Raw genomic sequence first — 23,522 nt, 5'->3', positions numbered from 1 at the left:
CATTAGTAGTGGTAGAACTACATGTGGATGGAGGCAATTTGTTTCAGTTCTTGCCTAGTGTACTGCTTCCTGAGCAAAGCAAGCAGAGACTAGAGTTGTTGGGGAGGGAGGAGGAGAAGAAGAGAAAAGAAGAGAAGGGAGACTGGAGAGAAGGTGAGTAGAAGGGAGACTGGAGAGAAGGTGAGTGGAGGAAAGGAGAAGTAGGAAGGGAGAAGGAAGGAAAGGAAAGAAGTGGAAGAGCAGAGAGAGAAGTGGGAAGAAGAAAAGGACAAGACAGAATAGGGGAGATGAATAGGGAAGAGGGGTCAGAAGTTGACCTGAAGGGATGGCTGTGGCAGCAAGAATCTGCAGCTTGAAGAAGACCATAGACATTTATGACTGGAAGATAATAGTACTGTATAAGACTGGGAGCAGTGACTCACACCTGTAATCCCAGCACTTTGGGAGGCTGAGGCAGGAGAATTGCTTAAAGCCAGTTCAAGACTAGTGTGGGCAACAAAGTGAGACCCTGTCTTTACAAAAAATAAAAAAAATAAAAAAATTAGCCAGAAGTGGTGGCACACACCTAAAGTCCGAACTACGTGGGAGGCTGAGGTGGGAGGATCACTTGAGCCCAGGAGTTCGATGTTAGTATACAATGAGCTATGGATTGCACCACTGCACCCCGGTGTGGGTGACAGAATGAGACCAGTCTCTTAAAAATCCCAGCTGCTTGGGAGGCTGAGGCAGGAGAATTTCTTGAACCTGGGATGCAGAGGCTGCAGTGAGCAGAGATTGCACCATTGCACTTCAGCCTGGGTAACAAGAGGGAAACTCTGTTTAAAAAAAAAAAAAAAAAGTACTGTATAATTATGATAAGCATTTTACATCAGTTATCTGATTTGATCCTTGCAATAGCCAATGAGAGAGATATCATTATTTCCATTATATCAAGTAGAAGTCCTGGGCTGAGATAGGATGGCTCTTGAGTCATTTCTTCCTCTGCGGGAAGCCTAGAAAAAGAGGATGTTTTCACATCCAACGCAATCATTGGGCCCTTCTCATCCTCCCAGAAGAGCTCTCTTTTTTGGGCTGTGTGTGGGCTTGGGTGTGTGCTTGATCAGACTTTGGCCTTATCCTACTTTTATTTCATTCACCCCTCCTGAGTGAACTGAAAAATGCTCCACCCAAACCTGTCCTCTTGCAGCTTAAGGCTGAGGAGGAGCCAGGCAAGAAATCCATATTATAAAATGATTTAGCCAGATGTACTGGGAGCACAAAGCAGAGATTTATCTCCCAGATTGAGGGGGTAAGTTTGGGAGATCCTAAGAGGAAAAAGGGCAGTTTCCTTGAGGAAGTAATGCTTAAATTAAATTTTGACACATGAAGTGGAAGAGGAACATGCATGAGGCAGAGATCTAGGGTGTTGAGAGTATATCCAGAGCTGGCATAAAGTAGGTGGTACTCAGCCAAAAGTAACTGATTGAATAAATGAACTCATGGCCTCTTGTTTGACTTCGTTCCCATATCAACAGAATTATAGCACTGTTGGATGCATTATTTAATCACATGGCCAGAAATTCACTGAACTGTGCACATGGTGCACTAGTATGATACACCAGCAACTGAAACAGAACCATCCTCTATGTCTCACATGATGGGACACTTATAGGAGCTCTTGGGAGATTAAAAGATGCCTTAACTCCAGGCTGACAATACAGTTGTCCTATTCATCACATATCTGGGAAGTTTGTGCAGTGAACCATCTGCCCAGCCTTTCCCAGAAGCCCTCATAAAGCAGATCAGAGGGGTTAACTGCTAAACCTAGAACTCTAATGGCATTCCATAGGACATCATCCATCCAGGGAGCTGCTGACAGCTCACAGTAATTCCTTCCTCATCTTCTTACCTTCCCCCGGAAACTCGTTACTGACCTGATATCATAAAATTTGTCTTTCTGTGCTGGGGTAATCTGCCCCTGCTCACAATATTAGTTTTTAAGTGCAGTTAAATGAAAGTGAAATTTTTTTATACCCATGTTTCTATTAAAAATTGGAAAATGAGACAGATGTAGGCTTGTATTTACAAAAATTAGCCTAAGAACATGCTCAATTGTGAAAATAAAGGTAGTCCTACCTCTTTAAGATGCACAGTGTGCCTGATTTTTAAAAAAATACAATTTCAGGAGCCACTATGAAAGAAATCAAAGGAAGAACTATGACTGGTATAGGGAAAAGATGCATGATGATAGACTTAATAAATGTAAAGAAGAGGACTGAAATTTCAACAGGATTTTGAAAATACAAATAGAATAAATGATGCTATTAGGATTCTCCAGAGAAAAAGAATCAACGTGTGTTTGTGTGTGTATGTAAAGTGACAACGAAAGAGAGATTTATTTTAAGGAATTAACTTAAGTGATTATGGAGGCTGACAAGTCCCAAGATCTGCAGTCAGCAAGCTGGAGATCCAAGGCAGCTGACGGCGTAGTTTCGGTCTGAGTCTATAGGCCTGAGAACCAGGATTGCTGATGGTGTAGTTCCAGGTAGGCTGGCTCAAGAAAGAGCTGACATTTCAATTTGAGTCCAAAGGCAGGGAAAAGCTGATGTTCCAGATCAAAGGTAGTCAGGCAAAAGGAATCTTCCCTTTCTCAGGAGACAGTCAGCTTTCTGTTCAGGCCTTCAACTGATTGGATGAGGCCCACCTACATTAGGGAGGACAATCTGCTTTTCTCAGTCTACCTATTCAAATGTCAATCTCCTCCAGAAACACATGCTCACAGACACACCCAGAATAATGTTTGACCAAATATCTGTGCACCTCATGGCCCAGTCAAGTTGAAACATAAAATTAACTTTCACAGTGATGCTGTCTAGAAATGGTTGCATATTAAGTGGAAAAAAAAAAAACAACTGCTCAGGCAACAAAAACTTTGCATAAAAGGCAAGTTTAAAAAGAAAGTTTATTGGAAGCAAAAGAAAGCACAAGTCCTAACCAGAAACTAACATTTACAAATGTAATATCTGTAGCTTTTACTGCTCAGTAAGTTGTAAATATGGCTTAGAGCTTGCAAGACAAGTTATATGAAAAAACCTAAGTTATTTCTGGCATTTTTTCATTGCAGCTGATAAGTGTATAGAAACCTAAAAGCTATTTGTGTTGGAGAGTATTTTGAAATGACTAAAAATTTTTTTTGGAAATGGTGCTTCAAAAAGGCACATTAGGAAGTGGCTTATTTTTGTGTATGGAGAAGAGGTTTTTTTTAGAATTTTAAAGTACACTTTTCAGAATTGGTAACCATGGCTACAGATGGGACTCCAGTAGGGGTCAGTGTTACCATCAGACTTATGAAATATAAGCACGATGTGACAAGATTTTGTCAAGACACAGAATTTAAGCCAATTTATTGTACCATTAACAAGAAACCACTTTGAGCTCTAAATTTAAAAGCCATACAAATAATAGCTACGGCATTAACCATGGGCCACACACAGTTCATGCCCCAAATAGCTATAGTGGATGTTGAGAACTCAGTTTTGAGCTGCTGAAAGAAATTTACTTATTAATGTCATCAAGGTTAAAATATCCATCTTGGCTCACCAGTGATGGCTGAATCAAAGATTTGGTTCTTGTGATTGATGTATAACCCCTGTCCGTTAAAAAAAGCATACAAACAGATTTATTCATATGTAACAAAATTATATCTTTGGGCAGCTCATCTAGGTAGGAATGATCTAGCCCATTTTTTGCACTGAAACTGGTTTCCAGATATGAAAATTATGGAATAACCCTATATTGCAGCACCAAATTGTGAAGTTGAAGACTGTGATTCAAAAAAGACACTCTGATTTAAACCCTTAGACTTGATGATAATATTGCTTAATTTGCCTTTTTCAATTACTACTGCTAGTGTGAATAAAAATTACAAAGGAAGTTTTTGAACAGCAGTGCATTGTATTGAGAACTTAAAATGATAATATTGGAACACTAGAATTTTGCAAATATCTTGCCAGTAGTTAGTCTAAATTGGAGATTAGCAAACTATGGTCCATGGGTGAAATCTGGTCTGCCACCTGTTTTTGTATGCCTTGCAAGCTAAGAATCATTTTTAGATTTTTAAGTATTTGAAGAAACATTTAAATGTGTTATTGAGCAATAAGTGTCAGTCAACAACTTATTTTAGAAAAATAATGTGACCCTTCTTGCACAGAGTAAAACTCATACCTACTTTGCATGGCACACAGGTTTCTTTTTTTTTTTTTTTGAGACGGAGTCTCACTCTGTCGCCCAGGCTAGAGTGCAGTGGCTGGATCTCAGCTCACTGCAAGCTCCGCCTCCCGGGTTTACGCCATTCTACTGCCTCAGCCTCCCGAGTAGCTGGGACTACAGGCGCCCGCCACGGCGCCTGGCTACTTTTTTTGTAGTTTTTTGGTAGAGACGGGGTTTCACCGTGTTAGCCAGGATGGTCTCGATCTCCTGACCTCGTGATCCGCCCGTCTCGGCCTCCCAAAGTGGTGGGATTACAGGCTTGAGCCACCGCGCCTGGCCGGCACACAGGTTTCTTTATGATCTGCCCCAACAAGTCTACCCTTGCCATTTTCCACCACTATGGCAAGTCTTCCATGTGTTTATGGACCCTGTCAGCATTGCCTTCTCCTTTCCTCCAGTCTTCTAATGAACTTTCTACTTGAGCTGATATGTTAGCTCTGTGAATTCTTTGGTCTTTCCAAGCAGAGCTAATATCTCTTTCCTCTGGGCTCTCATACGTTTGCTTCATACCTATATTAGGAGACTTTCACATTGTACTGTAATTATTTACTTGTCTGTCTCTTCTACCAATGAACATCTGCAGAGCAGAGAACCTGCCTTATTTATGGACACCAGCACTTAGCACAGTGCCTATTAATATGTAGCTAGGACATGCTTATTGAATGACTAGAAGAATGGATCAAGCTGGGTGCGGTGGCTCACACTTGTAATACCAACACTTTGGGAGGTCAAGGCAGGTGGATCACCTGAGGTCAGTGGTTCAAGACCAGCCTGGCCAACATGGCGAAACCCAGTCTCTACTTACAAATACAAAAATTAGCCAGGTGTGGTGGCAGGGGCCTGTAATCCCAGCATCTCAAGAGGCAGAGGCAGGGGGAGGTGCTTGAGCCCAGAAGGCAGAGGTTTCAGTGAGCCAAAATCGCGCCACTGTATTCCAGCCTGGGCAACAGAGTGAGACTCCATCTCGAGAAAAAAAAGTCTCAACAAATAAAATAAAATAATGGATTAGGCATAGTTTTTCCTAGACATGGGATATGACTGTGATGGTAATTTTACATTAAGATATCATTTTGTTGAATATAGAAGGATTCATAAAATTCTAAAGAAACTATAGAATAAGATGTATCCTATCACTACTTCAATGAAAGCCTTACTTCTATTTTGATTATCTTGAAATGCCACAAATCTCTCTAGATTTTGCCCAAATTACTGGTTGCCCTTTTGAGTTAAACTACTCCAAAAGTTGTCCACCTTCTGAATTGCCATGTTCTCTCTTTTGATCTCTTGAATCCATTCCAATCTGCTTTACCCCTACCATTCCACTGAAACAGTTCTTGCCTTACTTTGCACTTAATTCAGTCAATTTCTACCCCCTTGAAACATTTTCTTCCCTTGACTTTAAATATCCAATTTCTCTTAGTTCTTCTCCTGCCTGACTGCCCCCTCATTCTCAGTCTTTGTTGGTTTCTTTTCCTCTCCAAGATCTCCGGATGTTGGTGCATCCCACGGTTAAATCCTCAGGACTCTTCTGTAACTCCTTTTCCTCTTGGGAGATTTTCCCCTGAAATTGTATTTGCACAGCTGACATCTCCACTTGAATAATCCAATAGTATCTCAAACTTAATGTGTCCTTTTAAAACAAAGCTCCTAAAACAATACCTGGTTTGCATTAGACACTCCTTAATTAATGTTGACTCAATGAATTGTTGCTACTTTAATCAATTTTTTAATTGAGGAATTTAAATTTTCTTCTCATTAGAAATCTTTCAGGAAGGATTGGAAGCTGACAATGTCAAATTTGTTCATCGATAAAAACTTTCCATGAAAGCTGTGTCTTTGTGGAATTTGCATTGCTGAATAGATTCCCCACTAGGGGGTATGCATGCATCACTTATATTTTGAAAACTCCTGGTTAAGAAAAATTGAGTAATTAATAAAATAAATAAGGGCTCTTGGATGTAGCTGTTGTCTGGATTTTTCATTTATCTTGTTTGGTGGAAACTTTTTAAAGGTTACATTTACTTTGTAAATAGAATGAAAATTTTCTAAATGGAAAAAATCAAAGAAAAAATGTACTTTTTTTTAGTCTGTCTAAAGTAAAACAAAACTCACAATTCATTTTTAAGCTGAACAATTACCTTGAAACATGACGGATTCTTGGTTATAGGCATTATTCTACACTCAGTTCAACTGACTAATGTTTATTGGACACCTAGTGTATGGCAGGAGTAAGGAAATATCCCTTTGGTGAGTTCACAGTCTAATGGGGAAGATGTCATGGAAATATGAAGCATAATGCAACAGTATATACTATAATAAAGATAACTTAAAAGTGCTTTAAAACCCTAGAAAGAATGACATTAACTATGGCAAGGGGTACTCTCACTGAGAAGGAGACATTCAGGTGTCCCAGACTAACTGCTTTTACCCTAACTGGGCCTCAAAAATGTCTGTGTTGATGGATTTGAGTCCCTGTCTCTAGCATATGTGTTCTGTCTCTGTGATAGTGATCTGTAGCCCCAATAATGGCCACAGGGTAGTATCAGGATATTTATATACAATACTCTTAGTGCTACACTGTCTAAGCATTCTAGTTTTCCTAGTCTTTTCTCACCCAATTCTGGGGGCAAAGGACACCCAGATAATTAGTTTAGTTGAGTGAGAAAATGGGGTACAAATGTGAGAGACTGAAAAATTTGGGGAAATGAAAGAGTGGCCCTGTGGAAGTCCACTGCATTGGGCATGGGAGGCCATCAGACCCCCAGTAGACATGATATCAGCATGCTTGACTGACTAGTGAGTTGCCAATGAACCCTATGGTTAGGAAGCTTTATTTGTGCTTTTTAAAGTACATCTAGGTTGTCAGGGTATGCCGGTTTATGGCAAAACAAACTATCCTAAGCTTATGTCCTATGGAGGGATATGTGTAGGTTTTCATAGATGGGATTACGCATATGCATTTAGATGAGCTAGATGAGTACCTAGAGGGAAGAAGGGCATATAAGAAGACAGTAACTATGCTGTAAGACTCCACAGCTCTTCTGCCCTCCCCCAGAGCAGTTCTGAGAGCAGGAGATTGACAGTTGGAAACCTCAAAAAGCTGTATTCTCAGGTGCCCTCACTGACAATCTTATGAGAATGTTATTGTAGCCAATAAGAGTCTAGATAAGAGTTGGTACTTTTAAAAGCAGTAATTTTTTTTAAATGCAAGGAATAAAAGGGATAAAAACGAAAGACATGATTTGATTTAGATGCCAACACTTTACTCACTGTCTCTGGTATAACTGTTGAAGAGTAGGCGGGCAGTGGGAGGGAAGAAGGAAGCAACACCTTGATATGGCTTTTAAACACCAGAAAACTAAGGGCAGAACAAACAACAAATTAAGATGAATATTTAGATATTTTATGAATATTTTGTGAAGCTATATCTTTAGCGTTTCTTTGTGAGAAAATTATGGAAAAGTATACACTAGATTTTGGCATTTTTATGAGGACATAATTATTTGTTAGTGAAGGTTAAAGGGAAACTGAAAGAATTCCAGATTGCTCTGTCAGGATTTTGGAATAACACAATGATAGATGAAATTTAAACTCAACATAAGCAAAGTAATGCTGTAGAAGCCGAGATTTTCAATAAGTATGTTTATGCATTGTGACAGCTTATAAATTAAAAACCTAGCAACTCTTGGGAAATACACTCAGCCATCACTAGGGATAATATAATAGAGGTGACTGTTCTATAAAAAAGGGAGCTTGGACTCGACGCTATATTGACAAGGAAAGAGGAAGTATTTAAAAGGTAGTATTTTAATGATTATTTCCTGTATTTATATGTCACACAATTTAAAAGTTGTTATGGAATGAACGTTTGTTTCCTCCGAAAAATTGGTATGTTGAAATCCTACTCCCCATTGTGATGGTATCAGGTGTGAGAGAGCATCTCATTGTGGTTTTGATTTGCATTTCTCTGATGGTTAGGGATGATGAGCATTTTTTCATGTTTGTTGGCCACCTGTATGTCTTCTTTTGCGAAGTGTCTGTTCATGTTCTTTGCCCACTTTTTAATGGTGTTATTTGTTTCTTGCTTGTTTCTTCATTTAAGTTATAGATTCTGAACATTAGGCCTTTGTCAGATGGGAGAGGGAAGATGATTCGGGAGATGATTAAGTCATGAGGGTGGAACCCTCCTAAATGGGATTAGTACCTTCATAAAAGGGACCCCAGGCCAGGCATGGTGGCTCATGCCTGTAATCCCAGCACTTTGGGAGGCTGAGACAGGCGGATCACTTGAGGTCAGGAGTTTGAGGCCAGTCTGGCCAAGGTGGTGAAACGCAGTCTCTTCTACAAAAAATACAAAAATTAGCCAGGTGTGGTGGCATGTGCCTGTAATCCCAGCTACTTGGGAAGCTGAGGCAGGAGAATCGCTTGAACCTGGGAGGTGGAGGTTGCAGTGAGCTGGGATCGCACCACTGCACTCCAGCCTGGGTGACAGAGCAAGACTCTGTCTCAAAAAAAAAAAAAAAACAAAACAGAGAGAGACCCAGAGAGCTCTCTTACCCCCTTTGCCAGGTGAGGACACAGCAAGATGGCTGTCTATAAGCCAGAATATTGTCCCTCACCAGATGCTGAATTTGCTGGTGCCTTGATCTTGGTAAATGTTTGTTGTTAAGTCACCCAGGCTATGGTATTTTTGTTATGGCATCCCAAAGGGACTAAAACAAGACAAAAGCAAAAACTAGAAGCTGTTGTGAAATATAAATGGGCTATGTGAGGGCTGGTAAGAGTGTAGGTGGTAAATCATATTGACTAGAGGTTTAAATACAAATAAAACGATTAATTTTCAAAATCTGTGGGTAATTATTGTGGAATATTATTTGACAGAGCCAGGACAGAATACATAAGCTGAACTGATTAGGGTATTCAAGTGGAAGAATACAAAAGTCAAAGTAAGTTAAAACGAATTGAAAAGTTAAAATGAAATAAATGTCATGAACGAATTTTTAAAAGACCTTAAGACAATTCTACACCTCAAAATAAAAAATGGAGACATTTCAATGCAGTCACATATGATCTTGGACAAGTTATAAAATTTCTCCCAGCCTCTATTTCCTCCTCTGCACTGAAGGGTGAACAAATGGTTTCTTAGATGTATTCCAGCAACAAACTATTTGTCTTTTGTCTGAGATTTCCTCAGGGGATATCTCCCAAGATCCCCAGTGGATGCCTAAAACCTCAGATAGTACTCAATCCTATATATACTATGTTTTTTTTTTCCCTATCTGATAAGAGAGAGGGCTACTAAGTGACTAATGGTGGGTGGTATATACAGTGTGGATATGTTGGACAAGGGATGATTCATATCCTGGGTAAGACAGAGATTTCATCACACTACTCAGAATAGTGTGCAATTAACAACTTACACATTGTTTATTTCTGAAATTTTCCATTTAATATTTTCGGACCATGGTTCACCACAGATAACTGAAACCAAGAAAAGCGAAACAGAGAATAACTGACATAAGTAAGGTTGAAGAAATTTCCTCATCCATCTTCTTAACTATTAGATAATATTGCTTTGTGGCCTAGATATTATCTTCCATTCTTCCTCTGACTCAATGGATTGGTTTGCTTATCCTAGGCAGAGAGGAGCCTCTGAAATGTTGATCACAGCGAGAGAGCTGTGAACATTGGCCAACCATGAGGGCTTTTTTTTTTTTCTTTTCATTAAACTTTCTTTGAATGCGTACAGGGAAAAATATGGGCATAGTAATCAGATAAACCTGGGTTTGAAACATAACTATTTCTTACTAGCTGATTGCAAGAGCAAATAAGTTTCCTTATCTGGAAAAACAGGGCTAATACCCACCTTGAAGAATGGAAGTACTATTCAGCACTCTGATCAATATACTTTGAGATTTTTATTCCTTTTCTTCTTATTTATAATCCGCTAGGGCCTAACAAGAAAAGAAAACAGATTTGATTATTTTTAGAGTCTTAAACTAAAGAAATCACTGCTGGCTTCCAGTGAAACCTTTAAACGACATGGAATGAAGCAAGTCTCACAAACAATAAAAATCAGTCGCTCTGACAGGGTTTAGATACTAAGGGGAATTTTAGCCAATAGGTATTAAATCAACATACACCTCGTGGATTCCTCTATAGAACAGTATAACCGGCCATTTCTTTGCTTATGTGTAACACTTCCAGAATGCTACGGGAAAATTAACTCTCTTTTCAATATATTAGGCTTTGAAGTCGAAATATAAGGGCAATCAGGGTCTATTTTCAGAGCGAAGAGGACTGTTTCTAGACATCCAGGAAGGATTAGTCTAAATGGGTTTAACCCCCTTGGAGGCCTCGTCCCCAGAGCATCCCCATCTCTCAAGTGCCAGGGGCTTAAGGAATCCCCCTTCCTTTTTTTCCTTCTTCCTCTTCTCGGAGCTCCCACCCTCACCCCATTCGGCTGCTTCTTTTCCATCTTCGCTTCTTTCCATAAGCGGTCAAAATAGAAAACGGAAGTACCTATTTGTTGCTTAGTGTAGTGCTCGGAGAGGTTTTTTTGTTTGTTTGTTTAATTAAGAAAAATAAAATCCCCCTCCAGGTTCTTTATTTCGCAATGAGCCCGAACATCCGCTGGCTCATTAGGCCTCTTAACAAAAGAAAAATGCCCCACTGAACTGTGGCTGACTACTGTGCGGAGGCTGGGGTCGGCTGGAGGGGTTCTGAGTATCTATCATGCGGCAAGGACAGCTTCCCGGGCGAAGGGACCTGGGATCCCGGGATCCCGGGAGGCGCGTGCAGCGCCGCCCCCTCACAGTAGGGAGGCGCGGGAGAGGCGGCGGTCCCTGCCCAGCCCGGGTATCCCGTCCCAGGAGCGCGAGGGCGCGGGCAGCGGCCGGAGGCGGCGGCGGCGGGGACGCGGCGCGGCTGCCGCAGGGGAGCGGCGGCGGCGGCGGCGGCGGCGGGCGCGAGGGGCGGGGCGCACTCCGCAACTTCTGCCGCTGCCGCTGCCGCCCGGGCGCTCTCGGCCCAGCCGAGCGGCTGCTGCGAGCTGTGGAGCTGCCGGCGGAGCCCGGCCCGAGCTCCCTCGACTTCGCGTGTCCCGGGCGTCCGTCGGGGGCCGAGGTGCCTCCCGCAGGGAGTCCCCGTGAGGCCGCGCTCCCGCGTTATCCGCAGCGGCGGGGGGTCCGGGGAGTGCGGGGCTCCGAGACCGAGCGGGGCGCCCCCCAGCGGTCGGCGCGGGCCCCATGGCTGGGCCGGGCGGAGCGGAACCGGTGAGGTGAAGCCCCGGGGCCGGCAGCCGGAGCGCGTGGCGGGGGCGCCGGCTCCATGGGCAGCGGCACACGGCGGCGCGATGATGGACGTTAACAGCAGCGGCCGCCCAGACCTCTACGGGCACCTCCGCTCTTTCCTTCTGCCAGAGGTGGGGCGCGGGCTGCCCGACCTGAGCCCCGACGGTGGCGCCGACCCGGTCGCGGGCTCCTGGGCGCCGCACCTGCTGAGCGAGGTGACAGCCAGCCCCGCGCCCACCTGGGACGCGCCCCCGGACAATGCCTCCGGCTGTGGGGAACAGATCAACTACGGCAGAGCCGAGAAAGTTGTGATCGGCTCCATCCTGACGCTCATCACGCTGCTGACGATCGCGGGCAACTGCCTAGTGGTGATCTCCGTGTGCTTCGTCAAGAAGCTCCGCCAGCCCTCCAACTACCTGATCGTGTCCCTGGCGCTGGCCGACCTCTCAGTGGCCGTGGCGGTCATGCCCTTCGTCAGCGTCACCGACCTCATCGGGGGCAAGTGGATCTTTGGCCACTTTTTCTGTAACGTCTTCATCGCCATGGACGTCATGTGCTGCACGGCCTCGATCATGACCCTGTGCGTGATCAGCATTGACAGGTAAGGGCCGGACCGCCCCGTCCCAGGCTCCGGCTGGGGACCGGCAGGCAGCTCAGCCCCGCGCGCTCGCCTGGATTTCCAGGGAGAATCAAGCCAGACTTCAAGGCGGGATGAAGGGCTGCGCTGAAAACACGGCTCGCCCCCCACCCCCCATCTACCCTACACCATCCAAACTTCAGTTATAGCATAGCCTATGTACATCTTTAAAAGAAAAACCCGAAATGTTCTGGTTTACTGTAGTGACGAATTTAAGACCAAAGTTAAGAGTATTTTAAGCTTTAGCATTTCCGCCAGGGGGTCCCTTGCCTTGATTTTTGGAAGGAAGGGATTTGATGCTCCCTGACTTGATCAAGCCTTGCTGTGAGCCTTAAAGAGTCATTTAAAAAAAAAAAAAAAATCGGAGAAAAGCCACCTTGCTTCCCCAGTTGTGAGAGCTACTCCCTAGGCCAGTGAAAGGACCTTTGATGGTTCTAGAATTGGGGTCTGCGTGTCTTAGACATTGCATCCTTATGATGGTCAATTCAGAATCGCATTCTTGCTTGTGGAAGTCTGGTTTTAATGTTTGGTAATGCTGTCTGTATCTTGCGAGCTTACTGACTGGAGCCTTACTCCAGGTCTGAATGGCTGGTTCTGGCCTTTCATCATAGCCCTTGGGAACCTTCTGTTGAGAACTCCCCCACTGGAGTAATTGCAACAGAGGCTGACCATCTGTCAGGGATGCTAGGGGAAAAATTCCTGCCTTGAGTGTCATGTTGAACTAGGAGACCCACAGGGTTTCTTCAGACTGTAAGGTTACAGGCTTTTGAAATGGAGCTAGTTTTTGACCCTTGAAATATTATGCAGTTGACAACCTGAAGTATGGTCTCAAACGTCTTTGGCCTAAAACAACTATTTCACTTGAAACTGATGTATGAAACCTTAATGTTCACACTCAGAATTCTGCCGGTGTTTCAGGACTAGTATCCTGTTGTGTTTAATGATACACAGAAATGGTTGCTTATTTTCTTAGTGGATCTATAGAACCTTTATATGTGTAGACCTTTCAGCCTAGGGGAAATAATTGATGCCTCCACACTTAAAATGACAGTGCCTCAAAAAATGGTCTAGCATGAAACTGAGATTTTCCTTTTTTTCTTCTTGAAAACACAGCTGTTTGTGGTTTGCTGATACTTAAAATGTTCTGCTATATACATTTTTTGCTTGACCAGGGTTTATAATTACTAAATAAAGGAAATAATAGGAAAGGGAATATTTTCAAGAAGAAAAATACATTGCAGCTCCATTTAGTTAACAATTTAGGTTATTTTTCTTTAAATTGATTCTCCCATTTTATATATCATGGTAGAAGGTGCTGACAGCAAACAAGGAATTATTTAAGAGCAGAGCATGAACTGCATATGTGAGAATATTAGCACCAAATTTGGCAGCTGAAGTTCTGAATTACAGTAGTTAAGAATGACAAAAACATATGCATTTACAGTCTGGCTGTGGCAACTGGAATTAAGAGAGTACACTCAATACACATAGTAAGTATATACATGAATTATAAGCACAGAAATCTGACTGCTCAGCCAACCAAAACAGAGCATCCTGCATGAATGGAGTCCTTTTAAATGGAACTTAGTGTAATAAAACAAATAACGGTTTATGCTGCAAGTACTGTATTTATAACCATTTTTTAAAATTTCACAGTTGATAAATGATACATAAATAGTACCTTGTGCTAATTTGTCTCCTAAGACAGCCAGTGTTTCTCTTTTTCTGGGCTACGTTGAGGTTTGGCTGAGATCATCTTGTGATCCCTATACATGAGCTAAAGGCATTCTTCACTGAGCATGCATGTGTGATTTAGCATCGGCAGGCATGTCCTGGATACAGAGAAGAGATTAATCCTTCTTTGCAAGAGCTTAAAATTTTAGTGTTAACTATATTCTCATGATTGTCACAAATTGTGTTCACATAGGCATATAGATTCTCCTTTTACCTGTGAGAATTGCCCCATTGGTGAATTCTGCTTAAAAGTTATTTTAGAAGACCAGCATATCATGTCTTCAGAGAAAATGAAGAATTGATAAAATTGGAAGACACAGACTGATTTTCTTCCAAGAACACTGAGAACTAAAAATGAGAAAAAAGGAAAATATATTATTTCTGAAAAGAATATTTTCTGCAATTCCGTTGTAGAATATGACAGATGATATTAAATGTGCTGTGAAAATATGTAAAAAAAATTATCTTCATTCATTCCCTTGTTCATTCCCTCTTGAGTACCTAATATAGGATACACTGTGCTTTGTGCAGCATAATCAAAGATTAATTACAGTATTGTTGCTTTCATGTTCATACTGTACTTTGAGAGTTTGGATATCTGTTGGGCATTTAACCTGTCTAAAATGGAACCTTTCATTTTTCTTAACCACTCCCCATCACACTGGGATGCTTTTCTAATGTAATGCCATACTGTTTTTCACAGGCTTCAGAGCTCCTATCCTCTGTGTTTTTCAGAAAATGACTTGTATTCATTGAAAAAGTAGCAGCCATCAGATGAGAACTTTTATCTTTTCACCACCAAACAATCTGTCCTGCATATGTACCCTTCTTTTAACTTCCTTTCAGTTAAAAAGCAAAAAGACATTGTGAGCCAGCAAATACCAAACTACTTGGACATTATATTCTGTCTCCCCACCTTCTCAAGGACTTTGTTCGTTGTTTCTTCATGGATGGTCTTTTGTGTTGTTGTTGTTCTGTTTGTTTTAGGGGGTGTGGGGGTGTGGAGGGGACAGAATCTCACTCCGTTACCCAGGCTGGAGTACAGTGGTACAATCTCGGCTCACTGCAACCTCTGGCTCCTGGGTTCAGGTGATTCTTGTGCCTCAGCCCCCACAAGTACCTGCGATTACAGGTGCATGCCACCATGCCTGGCTAATTTTTGTATTTTAGTAGACACGGGGTTTTGCCATGTTGGCAACTGATCTGCCCACCTCGGCCTCCCAAAGTGCTGGGATTACAGGCGTGAGCCACCATGCCCAGCTCATTGATGGTCTTTCTTCAGCTTTTCCTTTCTACAGTGTTAAGTTCTGTTTTGTATCTTTTAAAACCCTTTTTTGGCCTCTGGCCTCACTTCTTCCTCCAGCTACTGCCCTGCTTCACAGTTAAGCTGCTCAAAGAATTGTATCCATAAGTTATCTTTTCTTCCTTACACTTTAGATAGATGACTTTGATGCTCATCAGGTTTACTGCAATATTCTAATTGACTTTCTTGGTTCCACTTCTGTCCAGCCCTGATCTATTCCCTGAGAAGAAGCAAGAACGGTCTATTTAGAAAACTTTTTTAAGTGAGATAATTTACATATAATGACATGCACAGATCTTAAATATCCAATTCGTATATTGACAAATATATATATACCTATGTGACCAATGTTCTAATCAAGATATACAATATCTTGTCATCCAAGAAAATTCCTTTGTGCTAATTTTAGAATGATCTTTTAAAAATAGAAATCAAATTACCAGCCAGATGTGGTGGCTCACAACTGTAATCCCAGCACTGTGGGAGGCCAAGGCTGGAGGACTGCTGGAGCCCTGGAGTTCAAGACCAGTCTGGGCAACATAGGGAGACTCCCACCTCTACAAAAAAAAAGAAAAAAGAAAAGAAAAGAAAAGAAAGGAAAGGAAAGGAAGAAAAGAAAAGAAAGGAAAGAAGAGGAAAGAAAAGAAAAGAGCCAGGCATGGTGGCAAATGCTTGTGGTCTCAATTACTTGGGAAGCTGAGGTGGGAGGATCACTTTGGCCTGGGAGGTTGAGGCTGCAGTGAGCCATGATTACACCACTGCACTCTAGCCTGGGCAATAGAGTGAGGCACTGTCTTAAAAAAAAAAAAAAAAAAGAAATCAAATTACTTTTTATGTATAGTTTTAACACATGGAAAATAGTTTTACATATCATTTAGGGAAGCTTGTAGAAGGAGTAAAAGTATAAAATAGTGCAGGGGAGTGGTTGACACCAAATTCAGGACAGTGGTTTATCTCTGGTGGCGTGGGTGGAGGTATAATCAGTAGTATATATATCACCTACGTTGGTAAGGTTTTGTTTCTTAATCTCAGTGGTGAATATAGACTTCTTATCCTTTGTATAACTTTTTGTATGACTGAAATATTTGTTAAACCTTTTGAAATTCATATAGAAAAGTATATGTATGTGCACAATTCTAAGTATGAAGCTTGATGAATTTCCACATCCATGTAAACAACTATATTAAGAAATAGAATACTGGCAACCTCCCAGAGGTCCCCTCCTCTCCCTTTCTAGTTTCTATTGCCTGCAAAGAGAACTATTGTCCTGACTTTAGCATCACACATTGGGGTTTTGCTTGGCTAGAACTTCATATAAATGGAATTGTATAGTATGTACTCTTTTGAATCTGGCTTCTTTTTCTCAACATAATGTCTGTGAGAGTCATCTGTAGTTTTTAGCCTATCAGTGGTTCATTCATTTTTATTGGTAAGTAGTATTCCATTGTATAAATATACCATAATTTGCTTATCCATTCACAGTAGATGGACATTTGAGTTTTTTCCAGTTTCTGGCTATCTCTAATAGTGCTGCTCTGAACATTCATTTGTGTGTGAGTCATTTGTGGACATGTTTAAATTTATTTTGGGGAAATACAATCCTAGGTAATAAGGTACTTTGGAACATTTTAATTTTATCTATCGCCTCACACCTTTTATGTTATTATTGGCATTCATTTTAGGTCTACAGGTTATTAAAACCCATTAGATATTATTTTTATTGTTGTAACAGTCAGTATTCATTCTTCTTTGCTTACGTGTTTATCTTTTCCAGTGTTCTTTATTTTGTTCTGCGTTACTGCCTTTTCATCTGGGATCATTTTCTGCCAAATTAGATGCCTGTTAGCATTATTATTTTTTAAATTAAAAAACTTTTTTTTTTTTTTTTTTTTTAACATAGAGAGAGTCTCGCTATGTTGCTCAGGTTGGTCTTGAACTCCTGGCCTCAAGTAATTCTCCCACCCTGGCCTCCCAAAGTGCTGAGATTATAGATGTGAGCCATCATGCCCTGCCCAGCATTATTTTTTTACTGAATGTATTAGTCTGTTCTCATGCTGCTAATAAAGACATACCTGAGACTGGATAATTTATAAAGGAAAGAGGTTTAACTCACACTTCCACATGGCTGGAGAGGCCTCACAATCATGGGGGAAGGTGAAGGGGAAGCAAGACACGTCTTACATAGCGGCAGGCAAGAGAGAGCTTGTGCACAGGAACTCCCATTTATAAAACCATCAGATCTCGTGAGACTTATTCACTACCAGGAGAACAGTATGGGTGAAACCGCCCCCATGATTCAATTATCTCCATATGGCCTTGCCCTTGACATGTGGGGATTATTACAATTCAAGGTGAGATTTGGGTGGGGACACAGCCAAACCATATTACTGAGGGTTTGCTAGTGACAAATCCTCTCAATTCTTACTTGTCTGAAAGTGTCTTCATTTCAGCTTCTTTCTTTTCTTTTTTTTTTTTTTTTTAGACGGAGTCTCACTCTGTTGCCCAGGCTGGAGTGTAGTGGCGTGATCTCAGCTCACTGCAAGCTCCGCCTCCTGGATTCACGCCATTCTCCTGCCTCAGCCTCCCGAGTAGCTGGGACTACGGGTGTCTGCCACCACGCCCTGCTAATTTTTTGTATTTTTAGTAGAGACAGGGTTTCACCATGTTAGCCAGGATGGTCTCAGTCTCCTGACCTTGTGATCCACCCACCTCGGCCTCCCAAAGTGCTGGGATCACAGGTGTGAACCAATGCATTTGGCCTCAGCTTCATTTTTGAATGATATTTTCACTGAGTATGGAATTTTATATTTCTAGTTTTTTTTCCCCAGAACTTTAAAACATTGTTCCATTGTTTTCTGACTTCCATCATTTCTGTTGAAAAATCAGCCATTAGCCAACATTATTATGACTCCATGGAAGGTAATGTGTCTTTTTTCCCCTGACTATTTTTAGGGTTTTGTCTTTGTCTTTAATTTTTATCAGTTTTCAGTTTTTCTTTGATGTCACTAGGTCTGGCTGTATTGATTTTTGTTGTTTATTTACTGTTAACCCTGTTTGGGGTTCCTAATGATTTTTAAAATTTGTGTATTAATATCTTTAATCAGTTTGCTGTTATCTTGTCAGACACTACTATTGTTCCATTCTTTATTTTTCTATGTCTTCAGATATATGTATTGTAGACCTTTTTACTGTCACACACATTTCTTACTCTTTTCTATATTTTCCATTTTATGTTTTACCTCTGTGCTTGAGTTTTGAAAAAATTTTGACCAGCCTTCCAATTTGTTAATTGTCTCTTTTACTATGTCTAATCTGTTGTTCAACCTTATCTATTGAGTTAATTTCCATAGTGGTATTTTATAATTCTAGAAATTCCATTTAAGCTTTTTAAATTGATGCTGATTTTTTTGGTGAAATTCTCTACCTTTTCATCTAATTTCTTCATCTTGTTATATTTTTTAGTATATTAATCATAGTTTGACTCTTTGTTTCCTGACTCCAATATCTGAGTCACTTGTGGTTTCTTTGTGTGATCTGTGTTTTTCTCTGGGTTTTTGGTCTTGGCATGCCTGGCAAATGTTGATTGAATATTCATCATATTGCATGAAAAATGTAGATGCTGTAGATGATGTTATTTTGTTCCAGAGAAAATGCTAGGCAGGCATATTGGACAATTAATTATTTTAATCCAGTTAGGGACTGAACTGAACATAGGCTGTATTTTAGTTCTGATAGAGCTCTGCCACTGGCAGATGGCTTTCTAGGATGTAGCCTTCTTAGGATTTCAGCCCAATGACTTCTCCCGCTGGCTAGTTCAGAACTTTAAATGTTCTTTCCTCAAAACTGTGAAACTGTCAAGCATGGCTTCTTAGCCTCCTGCCTTATGCAGTCTGAGAATTCAGCAAATGTTTTGAGGGAAATATCAAACAGGTGCTAGGCTTAGGTTTCACTGGCATCTTTACCTTTTAGGCCTCTGACTTTTGCCTCTCTATCTCCAAGAGACTGCCAAATGCTCTTCTGGTGTTTTTGCCCCTTATTAGCAACTCTCTGCTGAGGCTCTTTACCTGGATCCTTAGCCCCTTACCCTTCACCCAATTTTGACAAATTCCCAAGGGAAAAAGCAGCTGCACAATATTGGCTCACCTCCCTGTGCTTCTGTCTTCTTTAGGATTTTGTTCCCTGAAGTCCTGGTTGTCTCAACAACTGCTTGATGCTTTTGGGCATCATAGCATGCAGGTGTGTGTGTGTGTGTGTGTGTGTGTGTGTGTGTATTTGTGCTTTATCCAGCTTTTAAAGTGACTTTCAGCAGAAGCATTGGTCTGAAGTATCAAACAACCCATTGTAGCTAGAAGTGGATATGTGCCTGAAATATTTTAAATGTATGCTAATATAGAAACATAATTATGTAAATTTCCTGCTTAAAATTTTTCATTTTCTTTTCATTTCACCTGGAATAAAATTCACTCTTTAGCACATGTAGGAGGTCCTTGGTTTGTCCCTGCCTCACTTCTCAACATCTTGAACTGCATTCTGTCTTGTTTGCCACATTCCAGTCACATTGACCTTTCTCAGTTTCTCTATTGTACCAGATTCTTTCCTGCATCGGGTTTACTCCATGAAAACTCACCAACTAATATATTTGTGAAACTGATTTTACATCTGAAGTTCTGTTCTCTAATATGTGTGTTTTTTAAAAAAATTCTAAGTTGGAAAGTTTAAGTGTTTAACCCTCTAGATTGACAACAATTAAAATGTCAAAAAACTACCAAGTGTTGGGAAAGATATGGAGCAAAGGGAATTTACATACATTACTAGTGGGACTGTAAATTGGTGAACCACTTTGCAAATAGTTTAATGTTATCATGTAATGTTAAAAATACATACACCCTAAGACCTTGTTGTTTTATCACCAGGTATATATCAGAAAGACGCTTGTCCACCAAAAGTCTTCTATAAGAATATTTATGGTATTCACAAACTTGAAACCTTAAAACTTGAAATAATACACACATGTGTCAATAGTAGAATGAATAAATAAATTATGGTATAGTCATATAACAGAATGCCATTTAGGAGTGTTTATCAAACTTGAATGTGCCTCAGAACTACCTGGAGAACTTATTAAAACACAAATTGTTGGGCGTCACCCCAGACCTTACCAAATCAGAAACCTTACCGTGAGAGTTTCTGATTTCAAAAGTCTGGGGTGGGGCTAAGAATTTATACTTCATCTCCAGCCTGGGCGACAGAGCCAGACTCAGTCTCAAAAAAAAAAAAAAAAAAAAAAATACTTCACATAAATTCCCAAGTGATTCTGATGCTTCTGGTCTTGGGATCTTAGAGAAGTATTGCTATACAGCAATGAAAATGAACAAATTCTAACTACACACAGCAACCAAATGAATCTCATGAAGTAATTTAAACTATTTTTTGTTATATAAATTTGGAAACATATATTAAAGTCAGGTATACTGTAAGTCTGATGTAGCCATCATCCATTTTCAACAGTGATCAATTTATGGTCAATTTATTAAAAATATAATTTGCAACTCCTCCTTCATTCAATTATTTTAAATCAAATTTCAGATGTCATATCATTTCACTGATAAATATTTTGGGGTTACAAATGTAAGGCTGAGCAGAAGCAGCAAAGTATAAAGTATATACGTATGTGATTCAATTAAAATAAAAATTTTAAATAGACAAAACTATTTTTAGGGATGTACATAAGTGGTAATATTATAAGGAAAAGAAAGGAAATATATCTCATAAGAACAAAGAGGCCAGGAACAGTGGCTCACACCTGTAATCCCAGCACTTTGGGAGGCTGAGGCGGGTGGATCACCTGAGGTTGGGAGTTAGAGACCAGCCTGACCAACATGGAGAAACCCTGTCTCTACTAAAAATACAAAATTAGCTGGGCATGGTGGCACATGCCTGTAATCCCTGCTACTCGGGAGGCAAGAGAATCGCTTGAATCTGGGAGGCTGAGGTTGCGGTGAGCCGAGATCGCGTCATTGCACTCCGGCCTGGGCAGCAAAAGCAAACCCTGTCTAAAAAAAGAGAAAAAAAAAAAAGAAAGAACAAACACAGTGATTGCTTTTAGATGGTTAGATGGGATGAAGAAAACTGAGATCAGAGAGGCATGCTTCTAAGGTGGTATAGTGTTTTCTTTCTTGACTGGAGTGGTAATTACAAAAGGGTTAGCTTAATTATTGTTAAAGTGTCCGTGTATATTTTAGGCACTTTCATGCATATGTATTTCATATTATAATGAAAGGGGCAAAAGTATGTATTTGATACATCTCGTGAGGTATATTTGGATTAAGTCAGATATATGATTAATCTGAGCAGATACAGTTATTGTTTTAATGCTGTCAGCAACCGTTAATTTTTAGCTTTGTGTATGAGGGCAGGGGCCACCTTTGGGTTGTTCATGGTTACAGGAACTCATCTGCCTTATTTGCAAGAGCTGTAATATTTAGCTCTGATTGGTGTCTGGCTGAAGCCTTGCTTCCTCGCCAGGTACTATGACTCATTCCCTCTGATGATCTGAGTTCTGCTTTTGGCTTTAATTCTGCTTCAATCAGCAGGGCAGGGTGCATTCTGGCTTCTCCAGATCTCCTTTCACTTCAAAGGAAGTTATCCTTGCTCATCTCTAAAATTAATTTTCTGCTTGTAGATACATTTTAAGAATTGATGGAATCCTCTTCTGGCTTTGCTATGGGAAAGTGAGAAGGAGATGAAATGGGTCTTCTGCCCTGTTCTTTTGTGTAGTAGCACTTAGCCACCAACTACTTTTTTTTTCCTCTTACATTAACTAACAGGAAGTAATGCTTCAGGGTAGAAATGATAATAGCTAATAGATGTTTAATGCTTTATTCCTTATAGACCACTCCCAAATACAGAAATCTCCACTGATCCCCTCTACAACATTGTGAGGTGGGCATGAGTATCCCCACTTGATGTAGGAGGAAATTAAGGCTCAGGGGGTAGAAGTGACTTGCCAAGGACATACAGTTTGTATGGATGGAACTTGTGTTCAAAGCCCGTTCAAATATTGTGTATTTATTTATATCTATGTGTATAAATATATTTAAGGAAAATAATAAAAGTGGAGACATGGAACATTCCAGTCAAAGGAGCAGCAGATGCCAAGAACACAGAGGCAGTGAATGAGTCTTTGAGTGAACTCACAGAGAGGGAGCAGAAAGGCATTCTGAGTGAGGGAACAGCATAGGAGAAGCCCGTCAATAACCCTTCACCCCTTGCAGTAGATACTGCTGGTTGCCTACCCCAATCTCCATCCTCCCCTTCCTCCTCAGTTATGGGAATTCCTGCTTTGACCTGGGGATATGGCTGCCCAGAATAAAGACTGCATTTCTTAGCCTCCCTTATAGCTAGATGTGGCCATGTTACTAAATTTGGGCTTGAGAGATGTTAGTAGAAGTATTATGTTTCAGTTTCCCAGAAACTGCCTTCAAGAAAATTGGTGTGTGTCCTCTTCCTGTTTTCTGTCCTTTCCTCCATCTTCTTGCCTGGAATATGAAGATGGTGGCTAGAGCTCTGACCATCTTAGTCAAGATGGACAAAAATGGCCATGCTTGGTAAAGAAGAGCAGTATACTGGAATGGTAGCCTGGATCATGGAGGACTGTCAACTCCACAGAATTGCTGGAACCTTGACTTCTTGCTAATTGATGAATTAATACCATTGTGTTGTTTATCACATGCAGCTGAACTTAATTTCAGCAGCTAAACCTAGTACAGATTGGGCATCCCTGATCTGAAAGTCTGAAACCCAAAATGCTCCAAGATTAGAATCTTTGAGTACTGACATGATGCCACAAGTAGAAAATTTCACACCTGACCTCATGTGATGGGCACACAAAATTATTTAAAATATTGAATAAAATTACTGTTAGGCTATGGGTACAAGGTAAATATAAAACATAAATGAATTTTGTATTTAGACTTAGGTCCCATGCTCAAGATATTTTATTATGTATATGCACATATTTCAAAATATAAAAAATATGAAAAAGGTCCCAAGCATTTTGGATCAGGGATACTCAACCATTTCTCCTCTCATTCACCCATCCTTCGCACAGATGTTCATATAAGCTTTTTTTTCCCCACCTTGGCATATGATTCAATTTTGAGAACAGGCAAAAGAGAACAATGTGTCTGAAGCGCTGGTCAGCCACAGCCTCTTGGGTGGCATCGGAACAGAGGGTGAGGTATCATGGAAACAAAATTCTTGGGCAGAAGATCACAGAGTGAAGGGTCTAGGGGGAAAGCTCATGGCT

At 40.8% G+C, this 23,522-nt stretch overlaps 2 protein-coding genes across 3 annotated transcripts in view; one reads left to right on the top strand and one right to left on the bottom strand.

Annotated features, from left to right (window-relative positions):
• Window positions 1-23,522, bottom strand: part of RPP30 (ribonuclease P/MRP subunit p30) — a 427,811-nt gene that overhangs the window by 40,062 nt on the left and 364,227 nt on the right. The gene's annotated exons all lie outside the window — the stretch shown is intronic.
• The window catches only part of HTR7 (5-hydroxytryptamine receptor 7), a 116,835-nt gene continuing 104,542 nt past the window's right edge, over window positions 11,230-23,522 (top strand). The window contains exon 1 of one of the 2 annotated variants that reach the window (XM_050805759.1): window positions 11,230-12,141. In XM_050805759.1, the coding sequence (XP_050661716.1) occupies window positions 11,603-12,141 (539 nt within the window). In that variant the 5' untranslated portion in view covers window positions 11,230-11,602. The remainder of the gene's footprint in view (window positions 12,142-23,522) is intronic. The other variant, XM_050805760.1, reaches the window with a different exon arrangement.

This window comes from Macaca thibetana, chromosome 9 (genome assembly GCF_024542745.1).
Source record: "Macaca thibetana thibetana isolate TM-01 chromosome 9, ASM2454274v1, whole genome shotgun sequence".
NCBI classification, from domain to species: domain Eukaryota; kingdom Metazoa; phylum Chordata; class Mammalia; order Primates; family Cercopithecidae; genus Macaca; species Macaca thibetana.
Note: the sequence above shows the minus strand (reverse complement) of the source record. Positions and strands in the feature narration are given on the sequence as shown.